The sequence below is a fragment of the Astatotilapia calliptera genome, chromosome 12 (genome assembly GCF_900246225.1).
Source record: "Astatotilapia calliptera chromosome 12, fAstCal1.2, whole genome shotgun sequence".
Taxonomy (NCBI): Eukaryota; Metazoa; Chordata; class Actinopteri; order Cichliformes; family Cichlidae; genus Astatotilapia; species Astatotilapia calliptera.
In genome coordinates, this window is record NC_039313.1 from 28,803,813 (window position 1) to 28,820,976 (window position 17,164).

A 17,164-nucleotide genomic window follows, 5' to 3' on the forward strand; every position below is an offset into this window, starting at 1 on the left:
TGTGTGTTGTGTCAAATTGTCTGTGCATAGTCTTAAGTTTAAGATGTTTAGTCTCATTCATTTAATTTGTGTATTGTTTGTGTAGATTTGTTTAAACCTGAAAAAGTTGTAAGAAATCACATTTGTCAGTTTACGACATTTGTTATAATCGAATTATACAGATAATAAATATTTAGTAAGCTCCAAAAGTGCTGATAAGTATGTATTGCCACACTGTTGAGGTGTTGTTGTTTTTTTGTTTTTTGTTTTTTTTAAAATGGTATATATTTTTTTGACAAATACTTAACTATAGAAAAGATACTGTCCCAAGAACAATGGAATTACATTTTGTGATCAGTTTGAAGTCCATTAATTTTAAATTTCAATTTTAAGTGTCATTTGTGTAATCACAACTTAATAAGTGAATCTTTAATGCACAAGAGTAGAGGCTTGAGTACATTTGGCTGAGACACCCCCAATATTATAGAGAACAGCAAGTCTACAACCTTCAGTTGTCTTTATATATGAATATTTGTTCAATCAGCATTTATCAATAAATGCTAAACAGAAGTAAGAATCGCTGCCGCTCCAACAGTATTGATCAGGTTGTAATGAAACATGCACACGGTGATCACCTAATGGGTTTTTATCCAAATTGTTAAATGGCCTGCATTTGTATAGCGCTTTTCTAGTCCTTAAGGACCCCAAAGCGCTTTACACTACATTCAGTCATTCCCCCATTCACACACACACACACATTCACACACTGGCGATAGCAAGCTACATTGTAGCCACAGCTGCCCTGGGGCGCACTGACAGAGGCGAGGCTGCCGGACACTGGCGCCACCGGGCCCTCTGACCACCACCAGTAGGCAAACATGGGGTTAGTATCTTGCCCAAGGATATTTGGCATGCAGCCAGGGATCGAACCACCGACCTTCTGATTAATGGCTGACCTGCTCTGCCACCTGAGCTACAGCCACCCCAAGGTCACATTTGTCATTTTACAGGCAATAACCTGTGACTGGTGATGGATTGTGAGCTGGATGAGCCGATACATCTTTGACATTCAGGTTTTGGTATATAAAAATTTATTTAAATTTAAAAAAAAAAAAATAGATCTATCTATATCTATATATCTCACCTTTTTTGAGGTGAATGTAAGCTAGTTCATACATGAACCAGTTCTGAAAAAAAATGAAATGTATGGTAGCCAAATGCTCCTTTAGACCATAGAGAGTATTTAAGATTCAGGCAGAGAAGAAAAATGAACAAACAATGATTTTTCCATATTTTATTATGTCATCTCTGTTAACCCATTTGAACTCTGCTCCCTCTGATCTCGCTCTCTCTCCCCATCTCTCTAATTGAGTGTTTAAAACAAACAAACACACACAACAAAAGTTTCTTTTAAATTCCACATGTAATTAGCTTGTTTACATGCGTAATGCATAAGTATTACCTATCTGGAAGTCCTTGTATTATGTTACAAGATGCATTTTAAAAATCTAATTATAAATTTACATCAGTAAAACAAATCTATTCTTTAAGTCTGAAGCTTTTTTAATGATACCATATCTTGTAAAATAATCACTTGATTAGACTAGGCACAGGTTCATATGCAGATTTGCTTGTCAGTTACAGCACAGTATGCCACCACTTTAAAAAAATAAATAAAAATGTGCCAATAATATTGCGTTGTAATGACTTTAGAAACCTGGATATGCTCTTTGTGTACATTCTTGATAATGAAACAGACCACAATTTACCTTCCAGAGGCAAAAAAACAAAAAAACAAAAACAAAAAATGAAAACAGTAACTGTAAAGCCATCAAGCAACAGTCTCTTTGCCAACAAGCCTTAAATGATTAAACTTGGGTTACTTTACTTAGCTATACCACAAATTAAGCATTCTACTAATAATGTTTTGAAAGCTTGACATGGCTAATGTAATATAAGAGTTGACTTAAAAGCAATTCAGTCATGCTGTACTCGGACACATCATGCTTTGAGCTAAAAGCAGGGATTTGATGTTTAGCTGGTATAGTCTCGATCTATTTCAGCATAACTTTGGCAATACTAATTTCTACTAAACACAAATTACACCTGAGGTTTTTGCAGGTATTAATTGGTAAACCACAGTATTAGCCAAATCTGGTTGAAAAGAATCCATTCACTGGATGTTACTCAAAACAAAAAGTCAGCCCCCAGATAACTCGAGATGAAACAGAGCACTATCATTCTCATGGATGTTTGGACAAAATGCGCAAATCCAATGAGCACATGTCAAACTGTTCTACTGAATAAGGACAAACTTTTACCTGCTGTTGGTGCAAGTATAATTTATACTCAGTAGCCCAAGTACCCCTGGACCAGAGATGGTATATTTTATGGTTTTTACGAATGTCTGTACCAACCGTACATCCAACGAGAACAGCAAAAATATAGACTATTCACAGCTTTGATTCAACAGTAAGTAATGATGAATGTCTGCTGTCACCTTATAATAGCATTTTTATATGATAAAAAGTTTTAGATTACAGCTGGTGGAGGGACAGTATCTACATATTCACAACCAACTAGTTGTGGGCACACTCCCATTTCACTGTGCCCAGTCATATGAAGATTTTTTGGCTTCTGATTGACCCAGTCTATGTAGCCTTTAGCCTTAAAAGAAGCGTTAACTGACTCACTGTGTTTCTCCAGGAAAACCACGTTGTCACTATTCACTTCTTTCACCATGCTGTAGTTATCAGGCACACTGCCTTCTTGTCCCTGTGTGTCCAGAGTATGGGGAATATTTTCTTTCTTCATGATTAAAATATTGTCACCATTTACCTCGTTCACTCTGCTGTAGTCTGCTTCCTGCATGTGCTCATGTCTCGGAATATCCACATAACCACAGATTCCAAACGGTTGGAAGATCTTCTCAGTGACACCTTTTAGCTGATTTGCCTTCTCATCATTTAAAACGTTTGCACTTGAGCATTTAGTAAGAAGCTGCGACGACTCTGTCTTATCTGAACTCTCCTCTGAGGAAGACTCGCTGTCTTTTGGAAAGTGATCCACTTCACTTGTCTCCTTAGATTGGACTTCTGAGTCTAATGCCATGGCAAGTGGCAGAATGAATATTTTCTTTTTCTCCAATGGCAAATACGAGGTTTCTTTATCAGACACGATCAGGTAATCCTCTTTCTGGTCCTTCCAGGGTATCATAACAGGAAATCTCTGGTTGAGAAGCATGGCATTAATGACATCTTCAGATTGGCCGCTCTGCAAAGGTTAATTGAGTATATTATTATCAGCACCAAAACAATGGGGCTTTTTTTGTGTGTGCATATTCTAGAAGCAGAATGGAGAGGCAATCACCTTGAGAAGTTGAACATCAACTCCTCTTATCTTTGGACTAGGGACAGGGGGCAGAATATACTTCTTCACACTGAGAAAGAAAACAGTCATGAGTCAAGTCTTCACATCTTGTCTTCATGTAAAATAGAGTGATTTAGACTTTATATCAGATACATACGTTTTTCTCTTCAGGATCAAGATAATCATTGCCGCAAGCAATGGAATTAGACAGAGGCTGAAAACCAGTATCCAAAAGGAATTGTCCTTGCGAGAAACTGAATTTTGTTTTTAAAAAAAAAAAAAAGAAAAAAAAAAAAGAGGCACATTTTTATTAATCTTTAACTGTTAGCACTTGCCAATATGTTGTAAAGAAGGCGTAAAGGGCTTTCGGGACTTACAGTTAGGGACTTTGACAAAGGTAGTGTTGCTCCACTCACTCCAGCTGTTGTCTATTGCACAGCGCACTTCAACCATGTACACCACCCCAAGATCAATGCTGTAAATGGTGAAATGTGTTTGTGTTTCTGACGCGTAATTCTAGAAAGAAAGAGGAAAAGAAATCACAAAACATTTGACTTCTACTACTGTTAAGATCACCTTTGGACTAAATGAGAGTTAAAAATACATTTGTTTACTTTGAAATAAAACAATTTAACCATAAAATTTATGGTTAAACTGCAGTATACTGATTTACTGATTAATCGTGTGTGACAGGTTATACCACAACTTTATTCTTCACATGACAGTAAAAGGTTGTTTAATGATTTCCTATTTGGGCTGGTGCAGTTCATTCCAGAGCCTGATTTCATGCTTGACTTGCCAACATGGATTCATCATCTGACAGAGGAGATAATCGCTACTAGCCAAGACTGCTAAAAGTTAGACCTAAAATTAATTTTGTGATTGCATTAATTTTCAAAATGTAACATTTTGAGGTTTCAACTCATAATGGGTAATATGTTAAGCTTTCACTGTGTGGCTTTCTGTTTTTTTGGATAGAAAATCTAAATGGTAATAATAATAATACTTAATTTACTTTAAACTTGGAGTTTAATTTGATTTCACATTTAATTCTAAAATGTTATGTCGGTTTGATTTGTATATTTGTTAAAAGGTTTGCATAAAATTAATGTTGGTCAAACTTAGAAGTGACTTCTAAGAAGAAGTAACTTTTAGACTTGATTGGCATTCAGATCCACAGATCTTTGAAAGTTATTTACAATTTTCACATACAATCAATACAAACAGGAAGCGTGCGCTGTGTCAGTTTGAAGGTTTTATATACAGAGACATTTAAAAAAAAAAAAAAAAAAAAAATCTAGTCCTTTCCAGGTTTTAAAACTGGGTAAACACAACCTCAGATACAGCAGCAGGTGACATATTACACCATGTCACTATTTATTCAACAAAAACTAAGCCAAAAGGCAGAGGCAGTGTGTGAAAAACACAAGGTCATGCATAACTTGAAGCAATCATTTTCCGTATGACTTTATCAGGCTCTCACCTCATTGTGGAGGAACTTTGGCCCACTCCTCTTTATTGCATTGCTTAAGTTCACTGAGTTTTGCGGTCATTCATTTATGCATGGCTCTCTTTTAAGGTACCGCCACGGCATTTCAGTCAGGTTGAGGTCTGAACGTTGACTGGGCCATTGCAATACCTTAATTTTTTTCGTTTGAAGTTATTTTGTAGTAGATTTGCCACTGTGCTTGGGATAACTAGACCTCATCAATTGACTAAATGAAGTTTCACGGAAAAATATAAAAATATTGATAAATCATGTATCTTAAAAAACAAAAAAAGAAAAGTAACATTTAGAAGCCCCCCTGAAAATGCATACAAACAAATCACAGCTTGGCTGCCTTAGGAAAACAAATACAAATCTTTAAAATTAATACTACTACTATAACAACAACAACAACAACAACAACAACCACCTCCTATACTGATAATACCAATAATAACTATTATTGTCATTTCGGAAACTTGTTTCCTTATATATGGTGGGGGAGGGTTAGCATGTAGATAGTATCCAAATAGCACGAAGAGTCTACAAAACTGTTTGTTCTGAACAATTATAATTTACTAACATACACACAGTGGTGAGAACAAAATAGGTTGGCACATGTTTCATTCATCCAATGGTAATTTTCCATGGGGACTCATTTTTGGCACAGTGTAAGAACGTTTCCATGCAATATTAGAGAAGCTCTGTCAGCCACTCACCTTCCATATTTTGCTCTTGTCTGGTTTGACTCTCAGTTGATTCTTCAGAGTGACCCATCCTGACTTTGTGTCTATGTTAGACGGTGTATGCCATTGGATGGTGAGGTGTGGGCTGTCCTCTATGTTGACCACCACTGTAACATTTTCAGGTGCAAAGGGCTTCACTGTTCATCAATAGAGAGAAACAGAGACTGTGATGCTGTTTATCAGGTACAAACTTAGTTCAGTATATTTGCATGCCAACATTTGGTATTTGGCACTAAAAGCAAAATGAAATTAAGTTTTATGAGAAGAGCATTAACTTTAGTTTGCTTACATATTGAAATTTTGAACTAGGCTGAAAAAAGTGATTGTATTTTTTTTGTCATTTTGCCTTTATCCAATAACACCAGCGTAGATACAGATGGGCATGTTGGAGTGAGGAGTGACTTTACACAAGGTTCTTGGTGTCCAAGAGTTAACCCACAGTTTGTGCGTTTACTGTCAAGCTATCAGGTAGGGCTGTTAAAGTGAGGCAAAAATCATAATCGTAAATATTTTGGTCTCTAGCAAGCTCATTTAACAAAATTACTTCCTGACTTCATCTCAGCCTATCCATAACATCCTCTTCTGTTCATTTATTGCTTTTTAAGCTGTACTATTATAATTTATTGTTACAATGAACTCTCTGAAAAGCCTTCAACATGGCCAGAATGCAGCAGCCCAGGTTTTAGTCTGACCTGCGACCCATTGCTGCACCCCCACCCACTCACCCTTTCCTGTCTTCACTACTCCACTATCCAATAATAGAATAGGAGCCAGAGCCTTCAGCTTCCAGGCCCCTCTTCTGGAACCAGCTCCCAGTGTGAATCTCTACTTTTAACATTAGGATTAAAACTTTCCTTTTTGATAAAGCATATAGTTAGGGCTGGATCAGGCGACACAGAATGCTCCCAATAGGTCTATTCGGCTAGAAGGTTTCCCATGATGTTTCTTCTTCACTCACTTCTTTTATACAAAACCCTGCATTTAATCGTTAGTTATTAATGTCTTGTTCTCTTCCACAGCATGTCTTTTGTCCATTCTCCCTCCTAACCAGTTGCAGCAGATTGCTGCCCCTCCCTGAGCCTGGCTCAGCTGGAGGTTTCTTCCTGTTAAAAGTGAGTTTTTTTATTCCCACTATCACCACCTGCTTGCTCATAAGAGGTTGTCTGATTGTTGGGGGCCATCTCTGTATTATTATAGGGTCTTTACCTTACAATGTAAAGTGCCTTGAGTTAATTGTTGTTGTGATTTTGAGCCATGTAAATGAAACTGAATTGAACTGAATGAACTGATTTAGAAAAAAACAAAACAAAAAAAACAAACAAAAAAAACCACTCTAGTGCATAAAATGTAATCATAATTTAGCAAATGAAGAGTCCGACACTCTATATTTTCTCGTGCTACTCAACAGAAACCCTACACCCATGATTTGTTTGCAGGCAAACATGTGAAACAACCAACCAGCAGACTAGCATTGCCTCCCCTATGGCCACACCTCTACTTTGGTTTGCAGCTGCCCTATTCAGAAACCAGCATGTTGATCTGTGCTTAGTCTCATGCATGGGTGCTTGTAAAGTGTGTTTTCTGAGGCCAAAAACCCTCCACAACTAATGCAGTGAAATTACTGTTTGCTTACAGGACAGGACGCAGATACCGCTCTGCCTGTATAACCCCAACAAAAGGTGTGAAATTTGATGCTGGAGTATACAGAAGTTTTGCTGTGCACAAACCAGTTCCACCTCATTCTGTTCAGGTTTTTATTTGCGGCTCATGTATGTCACTCAGTACTTTTCCATTCCTCACCAGCCTCAAGAAGGCAGTCTGGGCAATAAAACTGTGCCAATCATTAGCTCAGTCCGTACAGATTTTTGTGTTACTCCTGTTCTGACACAAATATATTTTGATCTGAGCAGATTATTATTATTATTAACATTTTAAAAGTTTTTAATTCTGAATGAGAAAGTTTGAAGTGACCCTTAATCATTACCAGAAAATCCTAATTATATCAACAAGCTTCAGTGTTGTAAAATAATAACCTGTGTAGCTAAAGAAAGGTCAGCGTGATTTATAGTTTAGTGCACAGTACAGTGATAGGCCAAAAGCAATCATAGTTTAAATGATCATTACAACCCATCCATCCATTCGCTTCCGCTTATCCTTTTCAGGGTCGCGGGGGGCGCTGGAGCCTATCCCAGCTGTCATAGGGCGAGAGGCAGGGTACACCCTGGACAGGTCGCCAGTCTGTCGCAGGGCCAACACACAGGGACAGACAACCACTTGCACTCTCATTCACTCGCACATTCACACCTAGTGGCAATTTGGATTATCCAATTAACCTATCCCCACAAGCTGCATGTCTTTGGGCGGTGGGAGGAAGCCGGAGTACCGGAGGTAACCCATGCAAACACGGGGAGAACATGCAAACTCCACACAGAAAGACCCCGGCCTGATGGTGGAATTGAACTCAGGACCTTCTTGCTGTGCAGCAACAGTGCTAACCACCGTGCCACCATTACAACCCAGAAAATAAAAAAATAAATAAACTTTGAGGATATTTTTAGTACAAGAATGCTTTACAGAAATGATATATGCTCATATTTCTATTTTTAATGGTTTCTGTTTATCACAAAACAATCAAAAATCATGTTTGATTTATATATTTCATGTAAATTATTTAAAACTAGAAAAACTTACCAATGTTCATCAAGTCAAAAGTAAGGGGGTCTGAAGAAGTATTCCCCAGGGCATTGGAGGCCTCCACAATCACAGTGTACTCGACCCAGATAGAGGTCTTGCTAAAGAAACAGGAGTTACTTCCAGCTTTGTGGTAGTCCGGACACTGGCGCATATTCTCCTGACTGCACATGAACAAAATACATGTCATCACCGATCACTGCAATGTGACTTCAGTTGCATCTCCTATGAAATGAATAATTGGATTTTCTGATGAGTCTGTAAGCATGTACAGTCATTTCTATTGCACCTTACTATCATATTCTATGGGCTTAAGCATTAAGTGTATCTCACATACTCAAGTTTGCCCAGTTTGGAATCAATCAATTAACCCAATATGCGTGTTAAGTGATTGATGATTCAAAATTAGCAAAGAAAAAAGAAAAAAAAAAACACTTAAAAATATCATATAATATCCTTATTATTTATAGTAAAGACAACTACTGGAAACCTAAATGATAATATGAGCTGGTTAGCATGTTATTATATTATATTCTTCGCTGGGATGACTAATGATTTAGAATGTCACCAAGTCAGGGCTTCACAAACACACAAACATCTTCGAGATCCATCCTCTCAGGACCATGACTCAGTTTTGTGGCATTTCATCTGTGAAGATTCTTGAAATGCTAGTGCTAGGATTTAGCTAGAGAAATGTGGGTCATTTGGGTGAGCCACGTCTATGTTGGTGTACTTGCACATCCACAAATATTTGTGCTCAGCTCACAAGGGTGTGAAAAGAGACCCAGTAGTTTCCCCACATTTACTTATCTAGCACCACGTACAACTAAACAACACCTTTACTATTTCTCAACGCGGGTGATAAAGAATTTGAAACTTCATGGAGTATCTGGTAGCGTGGGGTGAAGATAAATACACTATGCCGTACTTAAAACTCCAGTTTGATTCCAGCGGAGGACCCACAATCTCTATTGTGTAAAATAACAAGAAAACAGACTTGGTAGGTTAAACTAACCCTTCTGTCTTATAGTAGAGGTGATGCACAGTGGGCAGCCCTCCATCAGAGCCTGGGGTCCACCAGCAGAAAAAAGTCTCCTTGTCGGGGGACCTGCAGCCAAGTTTGTCTGGTTTTTCTGGTGGAGACATGCCTGGCAACACACGTGACAAAGAGACATCAGCTTCCAATAAACAATATGATAAAAAAAAAAACTTGGCACAGTTATTTAAAGGACAGCATTCACTTATCTCAGGTAAGTGAACGTTGTCTCTTACCTTTGATAACTTATCTTAGTTTCACTCATCCACCCAGAGTTTATTCATTTAAGCTGTGCTCACAGCAACTCAACCTGTGACCATTTGAAATGGCATTTTCTATAATGTTTATTTAGACATAAAACTCCACAGTGATTGGTGGAAAAATTTGTCAAAAATAGTTTAATAGGTTTCTTGATACTTAAGTGACAAAGCTAGGGAGGCAAGGTGGGGACAGTCAGTATATAGGACAAAGGTATTGAATGTGAAGGTTCCAGAGAGGAGGAAAAGAAGAAGACCACAGAGAAGATTAATGGATATAGTCATTGACATGCATGTGGTTGGTGTGACAGAGGAGGATGTTAGGGAACGGGTGAAATGGAGGCAGACCCATAAAAGGAGCAACTAAAAGAATAATATTAAGAAAAAACAATAATAAAATCTGTATATGACTGGGTCATTCTCATGTTCAAGCACAGGGCATAGTGGTCTGGAATCTCAGTAAACTCCGTCATCATTAGACTGAAAAAGCACAAGATTGTTTCTATAAATGTAGGACAGATTGATAGATGTGGGTTGAGACTGAGAAAATGAAAGAGAAGACAAATAAAATCAGAGCTGTTAGCCAACAGGAGCACAGTAGGTGGACATCCTGGGAGGCTGTTATTGAAGGGCTGTTATGAGAACACATATGGTGGATGCCCCAAGCAAGGCTGTGTATCATTATCAAGGCTATGTAGGAGGCCTAGAGGAGAGCTACCACCTTGCAGCACGTTTTCTAGAAGGAAGCAGTAACATAGGCCTGATATGAGGGTCCTGTATAACCTAACTGAAAGCAATAAGGCTGGAAGTAAACAGAGAGCATGATAACAGAGTGCCTGATCCTGTTTGTCAGGCAAAGAGGTGGGGCTCAGATTTGCAGTTGGAGGTGTTGGCAACTACTGTGGCTTGAAAGGAAATAGAACATGAGCTCAATACAAAATCAAAATTACCACAACAGAAAACCACAACCTCACTATACCACAACATATCTACCACTACCATGCCTGCTCTGTGGGAAAAGGGAAAATTACTGAGGACTGCCAGATGTGGGCTCATGAACAGAGTGTGGGGTGTTGGAATTGCGATGACAGACTCCATGCTGATAAATGCTCTCAAATATCTGGTGGAGGAGGCACAACAAGGGAGCTTCTGGCTCAAAAGAAAGGATAAAGTGAGGGTAAAACTCCTACTGCTCGAGAGCAGGAGCCCAGAAATGTCCAGCTGCTAGACGTAACATGGCTACGGAAAGTAGGCAGAATTGAAACCACTAATATCAAACATAACTTCATTTCATTTTATTCGTGGACTTTAATGTTTGCAAAGATTCACAGTTAATCTTCAGACTGATTTAATGTAGAGACACAGTTATTAGTCTGTACATTAAATCTTGCTTGGATTCAGTGTTTTCAAACTGAGATTTTAACCATTGCTGCTTTTTGTTAGATTACAAATAACAGAATAACACACCAGAGAAAACTTATTTAAGTAAAAAAAAAAAAGAAAAAAGAAAAAAAAAAGGTGTTTCGTTTTAATTTTTAAATGTAATTATTCAGGATAATGAGCACCGAATATCCTTTTACAAAAAAAAAAAAAATCCAAAACTATCTGCATTTTATAGTCTGTAGGCCACTAGCACTTAAGGCCCAGTTTTGGACCATGATGTAGTCGTTTACTCTGTACACCAGCACAGTGGATTTTAGTCAAGCTGTGATTGAAGTGCAGACTTTCAGCTTTAATTCAAAGGGTTTAACAAAAGAATCACATTGAGGTTTGGGTGTTACAGCCACTTTTATGTATGTCACCAATTTTCAGAGGTTCAAAAATAATTTGATAATTTGCCCAGTGATGGATGTTTCTTTATCAATCCTCTCAGCATGACGTCAAAAGAGATGTAGGAGCAATACTTCTGTTAAACCCCATGCATTAACACTAAAACGTCTATACTTCAGCTGAAATGTCGTCTAACCGTAAGTAAATATTCTGAGCGAATCGAGCCTCAGTGATTTAACTTACTGTTGCATTCTGCAGCTAATGCCAGCAGCAGGAGCAGCAATGGCAGCCTGAGATGCTTCACCATCCTGGCACAAGCCATCACACTCTGTGACAGGGAAGTGACATCACAAGCAAGTGGCAATGGTGTGATACGAGCTTGAGGCAGAATGTCTTGTTGTTACCTGAAACAAGCAGATATGGTGGGAAAACAGCAAACAACCAATAATACCAGTTTTTCATTTACATATACGGGTCAGTAACAATTTTCATATGGTTATCAAACGTTAAAATGAACTGTTAATAATTGGCTGGCAATATCATCAGCTGTAATCAAGGACTTCAAACATTATATGAGTGTTTTAGTAAATAAATAAACTGAAAGTGTGATGTTAGATTCATTTTGCTCATTTCAAAAGCAAAGTGGATTTGCCAGAAATTGCCAGACAAAACGTGAAAAAGAGTTTGAAACATGCCGTTTGGTGTTAAGCAAATTTTACATTGTCTAAAAAAAAATGCTGGAGATGAATACGTTAATATGTGTGTAGGGGATTTTAAAAAAGTCATCTAATTCACAAACACGCACTTTGGACTGTTTATGCACTTCCTTATTCCTGAGAGATACTTGGATAAAGATTACACACAGAAACAAAGTACGCACAATTATGTTGGAAATGCTTGATGAATAACTGCACGTCACTGCAAACTGCTGCACGGCTTTTCTACATGGACTGGAAATTTACTGAAGCTCAGCTCAGTGGGAACTCAGACACCAAAGTAGTTTTCTGCCACCTTAACATGCTTGATGCAATCAGTCACCACAGGAGGTGTAGGAAACCGTCTTTTACTGGTTACCAACCTGTAATGTACAGAATATCGCAAAGGGGCCACACCTTTTCCCTTTTTGTAATTTGTGTTGTTTTGCTCAGCACAAACAGAGACAACAAGCTCCTTTTTTCCCTGCTGTGACACCCATTCTGACAAGTTTTAACAGGATCGCTCAGTGGAGCAAGTCTTGGATCGGGCTTATGTCTCAATTACATGCCAAAATTAAAACCCAAAGCTAAATACTCTATTTGGCAATCAGAATAAACATTTGGTCTGGGAGTAAACCTATCCTATCTTGAATCTAGTATAACGTATATATTTTAATATTCTTCTAATGAAGTACATATAATATTCTACATGTTTAAAGATAAGTGAAAAAAAATTGCATTATTATGCTGTATTTAAAGTGCAAAAATATAAGAATGTTTGGCAAGACGCATGCTGAAAAACTGTTACTAGGGTAACACACAACAGCATAGATGTTCAGTCAACACTCTGTATAAATATAGGCCTAATAATTTGTACCTAAGGATATAAACTGTACTATATGTATAATATTTATTATGTGTACTAATACTGATTAACTAATTGCTTCCTTTTATTACTATCAGATTTTTTGTGTTAAAGCGGAAGAAATAACTTTTTTTTAAAAACCCACATTAAATTCAGAAAAAAAAAATCATGTGGATTTACGCGCTTTATACTCTCAGCTACTCAGTGATAGGAAGCCTGATTAATACCGTGCATTGCATTACATAGCACATTTAGGTTTTCATTTTCTGTAGACCAACCTGCGAGCACACAACACGCACAGAATCCATTACCAAAGAATTACATGCAGCCCTATCAGGTGTGATATTTACCAGGAAGCCGCGGGGGGGAAAAAAAACACACAAATAAGTACAACTAAAGGTTAGTAGAGGGTTAATAGACGCGCTCTGGCGTTCACTCACCACTTTATGATCTTGGCAGCTATGTTTATCATCGATATTTATCGGACGTTGACGGGTACAGAACAAAAAAGGTAGCCTTCTTCAGTCATGACACAAAGCCAAACGAGCTCCAGACGAGCTCCGCACACCTGGCAACCAATGCGCCTAACACCCCAGGTATGACCACAAATAAGGAAGAGAGGTGTCTCGTTAGTAGTCGGGGGAGGGGCTTATTGTCGTCACGACATACCCACCTGAGTACGAGCGAGAGAGTAAACACAGCGAGATGTCTCACTTCACTTAATTCCCTGAAAGTGCCAGCAGTAATGGTAACTGGCTGGTTAGTAACAGGTTTAAAGGGCAGTCTTCATACCTTCATGATGTTTTATTGGTATTTTAGCAAATTTAGCTACATTTTTTTAATGTTCCTATAATGGTTAATCCACCAGTATGCACACGCATATCAAAGCTACTCCAAAATATTTTAATGCTTTGATTATTTTGTTATCCACGAGTTTATATTTACAGTTAAAAAAAAGGCAGAAAAAATTGTAAAACACATTATTTTTGCATTTTGGTGTAAAAACGTGAATTCAGTTTGTTACTTGCCTAATAAAAACAAAACCATTTAAAAATTTTAAACAGGTCTTTGGCAGATTTCTAAAAATATTCACGTTTTCTTGTTTTATTTTATTGTTGTATATATACACTGTGTACACTGTACTTTTTTGCCTGAATATTTGCCTGCAGTGACTCATCAAGATGCATAAACTCAGTCAGAGCGAGAGCAGCACACCTGTCTCACATTTTCTCTTAAAATATATTGCTGTCATGTTTTACAGGTCACATGAAGAAAAGGTTGTAAACTCAAGAAAGTTACAGTAGAGTTTTTTGAGCGACCTCCTCTTGTACCTAACACTTTCTCTTCCGTTTACCATTTCTGTGATAGATTAATATTTCTGCACCTATTTCATTATTTTAAATAGCCAACAAACATAAAATGAAGAAATGAACGAGGGGTGTAGAAAACAGAATTAAACAGATACTGGTTACAAGCATATAAAAGCTTGTTTCAAAACCCTAAATTGTTCGAGTGAGTATATGAGGGTCATGACTAGGTTTGTTATCAGATAAACACTAATCATCACACATTCACATGGGTTTGTTGAATGATGTTAGGGAATTTTGATTTCACTAACATCATTATGTAAATTATAAGGCCTTCAGTATGAGAGCAACATTTTAAATGTTGAAATTTGTAATAAAATTCAATAATCACACTGTTGCTGTAAAATAAAAATATATTAACATACACCCCACACTAACTCTTTTGTTACCATGAACACAGAATTTGTTTTTTTAATTCAGTCCCATATACATCTCCTTGTTGGTGTTAATTCTCTGATGTAGATTTAGCCGTAGCTACTTTTGGTCTTACTTTAGGATTTGGCAACAAAAAGTAAAATATAGAATCTCACCAGCCTTATCTTTGAATTTTACTTCAAGCATCCATCTGTGCGGTATTGTTGATTTCTAGATGGCTTGTACACTGTTTGCTGCAAACAGGTGCAGCTGTCTTCCAGTGACGACAACCTCTATTTTGGAATATGAAAGGGTTAAGTACAACAGGTGAAATGATGTTATGGGGATGCTCTCGTCTGATATGGAGGTGTGGACATTCCTCTTTGTCCACCATCATCAGTGTTGTTATTTTTTAGGGGCACTGGTCAAGGACAGACTACAGATCACCATGTCCACAAAGGTTTTCTGGAGTTCACTTAAGCAGCTCCTTGCTAACAAACAAATGACGTGAAACCTGATCAGAGTGTGCACAAGTTTCACGTTGTTTCACTTGTATTTTATGAAAAATACAAGCTCCCTTAAGCCTGCTGCCATTAATAGCATCATAATAGCACTAACACATTTTAAAAAAAAGTTCAGATGGGGGAAAATGGTAGAAAAGCAATTGGAACATCTGCAACTAATCAGGTTAATTGGCAACTGGTGAGTAACATGCAAGGGCATCAAAAAAGCACCTTAAATAGGCAGAGCTTCCAAAAGTAAAAATGGGCAGAGGGTCACCATTTTACGAAAAAAAAACTGTCCACAAATTGTGGAATAATTTTAAAATAATGTTCCTCAATGTAAAATTGAAAAACTTATCCCATCATCTACAGAACATAATCATCAAGGGATTCTGAAAATCTGGAGAAATCCCTGTGCGCAAGAGACAAGACAGAATATCAATACTGGTTGTCTGTGAGCTTTGGTCATCACGTCATGGGTTCAGGATCACTTCTACAAATCACTGTCTGTAAACACAGTTCATTGTGCATCCACAAATGCCGGTTGAAACTCTGTCATGTAAGAAAGGAGCTTTAGGTGAACATGATCTAGATGATCACTTATGGTATGAGGGTGCATTAGTGCCTGTGGAAGTGGAAACATTTAGAAACGCACCATCAACGCTTAAAGGTTTAGAGCATCGAATACTCCCATCCAGACTATGTATTTTTCAGGGAAGAGCGTGGGTATTTCAGCTTGTCAAACTGCATATATGTCTGGGTGCTGAACTGACCTGCTAGCAGTCCAAGCCTTTCACCAATGAAAACATTCAGTCCATCATGAAAGAGCAGCTAGAATCTTCTAACAGACGAGAAAGGGACAGCATTCTTCTTCCACAGTCCAGCAGCTGGTCTTAGACATTTATGGGCTGTTGTAAAAAGATGAGGTGATGCTACGCCGTGGTAAACATGGCTCTGCACCAACTTTTTTGGAGAAATGTTGCTGCCATCAAATTCAAAATTAGTATATTTTTATTTCTTTTTAGTTAGTTAGTTAATTAGTTAGTATATTGCTTTAAATAATGCATTTTCTCAGCTCAAACATTTGATATGTTTTCTGTTGTAGTATTTGTCATGTCATACAGTTTTTAGGCCTTTTGATTCTAGATGAGTCACAGTTAATAGCTGACCAAAAAAAGCCTAAATATATCCACTATGATTCAGTGTTCAGGATTTTCTCTACTGTTACATTTGGACTCTCTCAGTCAACTCTTTGCCCGTGTTTATTTGAAACTGGAAAGTGTGGCTGGAAATTACTCATACTGATTTTAAGATAGGATAAAGCTTCTCACATGATCGCTCAATAGGAATAAAATGCTTTATTAAAAAGGGCTGATTTTTAAAACAAATGTGGTAAAATTACAGGTTTCAGTGAAAAGCTTTAACTGTGACTACTTGTAATTTGCCCCAAGGCTGGGCGAAGCATTACATGTTTGCGGGATAACTTCCACAGCAACAAAAATTTGCGTTCAGCAGAGAAGCTCCCCAGTACTTTTCCACACGCCTGTCTATCTGGGCAGTGCTTAGCCCATCTGGCGTGTCAGTTAAGAGTGACACACCTTTAGTTTCTGTTTAAGTCATGTTCACATTTTATATTAAACACATTACTTACTTATATAGCCATAAACAATCAAAAGAACCTGTTTGTTTGGTGACGTTAAATAAAGGTGAGTTTGTGTTGTTATTACCATCATTGTTCCAGTTGGCATTTTCAATCCTAAGAATGCAATTTGTCATGTTATTGCAAGACAATTGCATGTTTTGCAGTCTGTGTTGAATAGACTCTACATAAACAAATGTTAAATCTGTGCTGCACCTCCTCATAGATTCACATCTCTAATCTTCATAGACTGTCATGGTGATTAACTCGAAGAATAAACTCGTGGCTTCTCTGCATGTCTTTTTTTATGTAAAATGTCATCCTCTTAAACCAGCTGCTGATAAAATTGTTATAACTCTAAGAAGATTTAACAAGGAAGTTATAAATGGCTGGACCCCATTAATCTT

At 37.6% G+C, this 17,164-nt stretch overlaps 1 protein-coding gene across 2 annotated transcripts; it reads right to left on the bottom strand.

Annotated features, from left to right (window-relative positions):
• Nucleotides 1-1,258: 1,258 nt before the first annotated feature.
• On the bottom strand, nucleotides 1,259-14,919 carry prlrb (prolactin receptor b). 2 transcript variants are annotated; one of them, XM_026188253.1, is made up of 9 exons: nucleotides 14,792-14,919; nucleotides 11,578-11,738; nucleotides 9,287-9,419; nucleotides 8,272-8,435; nucleotides 5,554-5,717; nucleotides 3,726-3,864; nucleotides 3,506-3,602; nucleotides 3,349-3,418; nucleotides 1,259-3,252 (listed from the first exon to the last, which is right to left on the bottom strand). In XM_026188253.1, the coding sequence occupies exons 2-9, from the start codon at nucleotides 11,654-11,656 to the stop codon at nucleotides 2,512-2,514; spliced, it is 1,587 nt and encodes a 528-aa protein (XP_026044038.1). In that variant the 5' UTR covers nucleotides 11,657-11,738; nucleotides 14,792-14,919; the 3' UTR covers nucleotides 1,259-2,511. The 2 variants fall into 2 exon arrangements, with proteins under 2 accessions (XP_026044038.1, XP_026044037.1); XM_026188252.1 differs by lacking the exon at nucleotides 14,792-14,919 and adding an exon at nucleotides 13,335-13,531.
• Nucleotides 14,920-17,164: the final 2,245 nt, after the last annotated feature.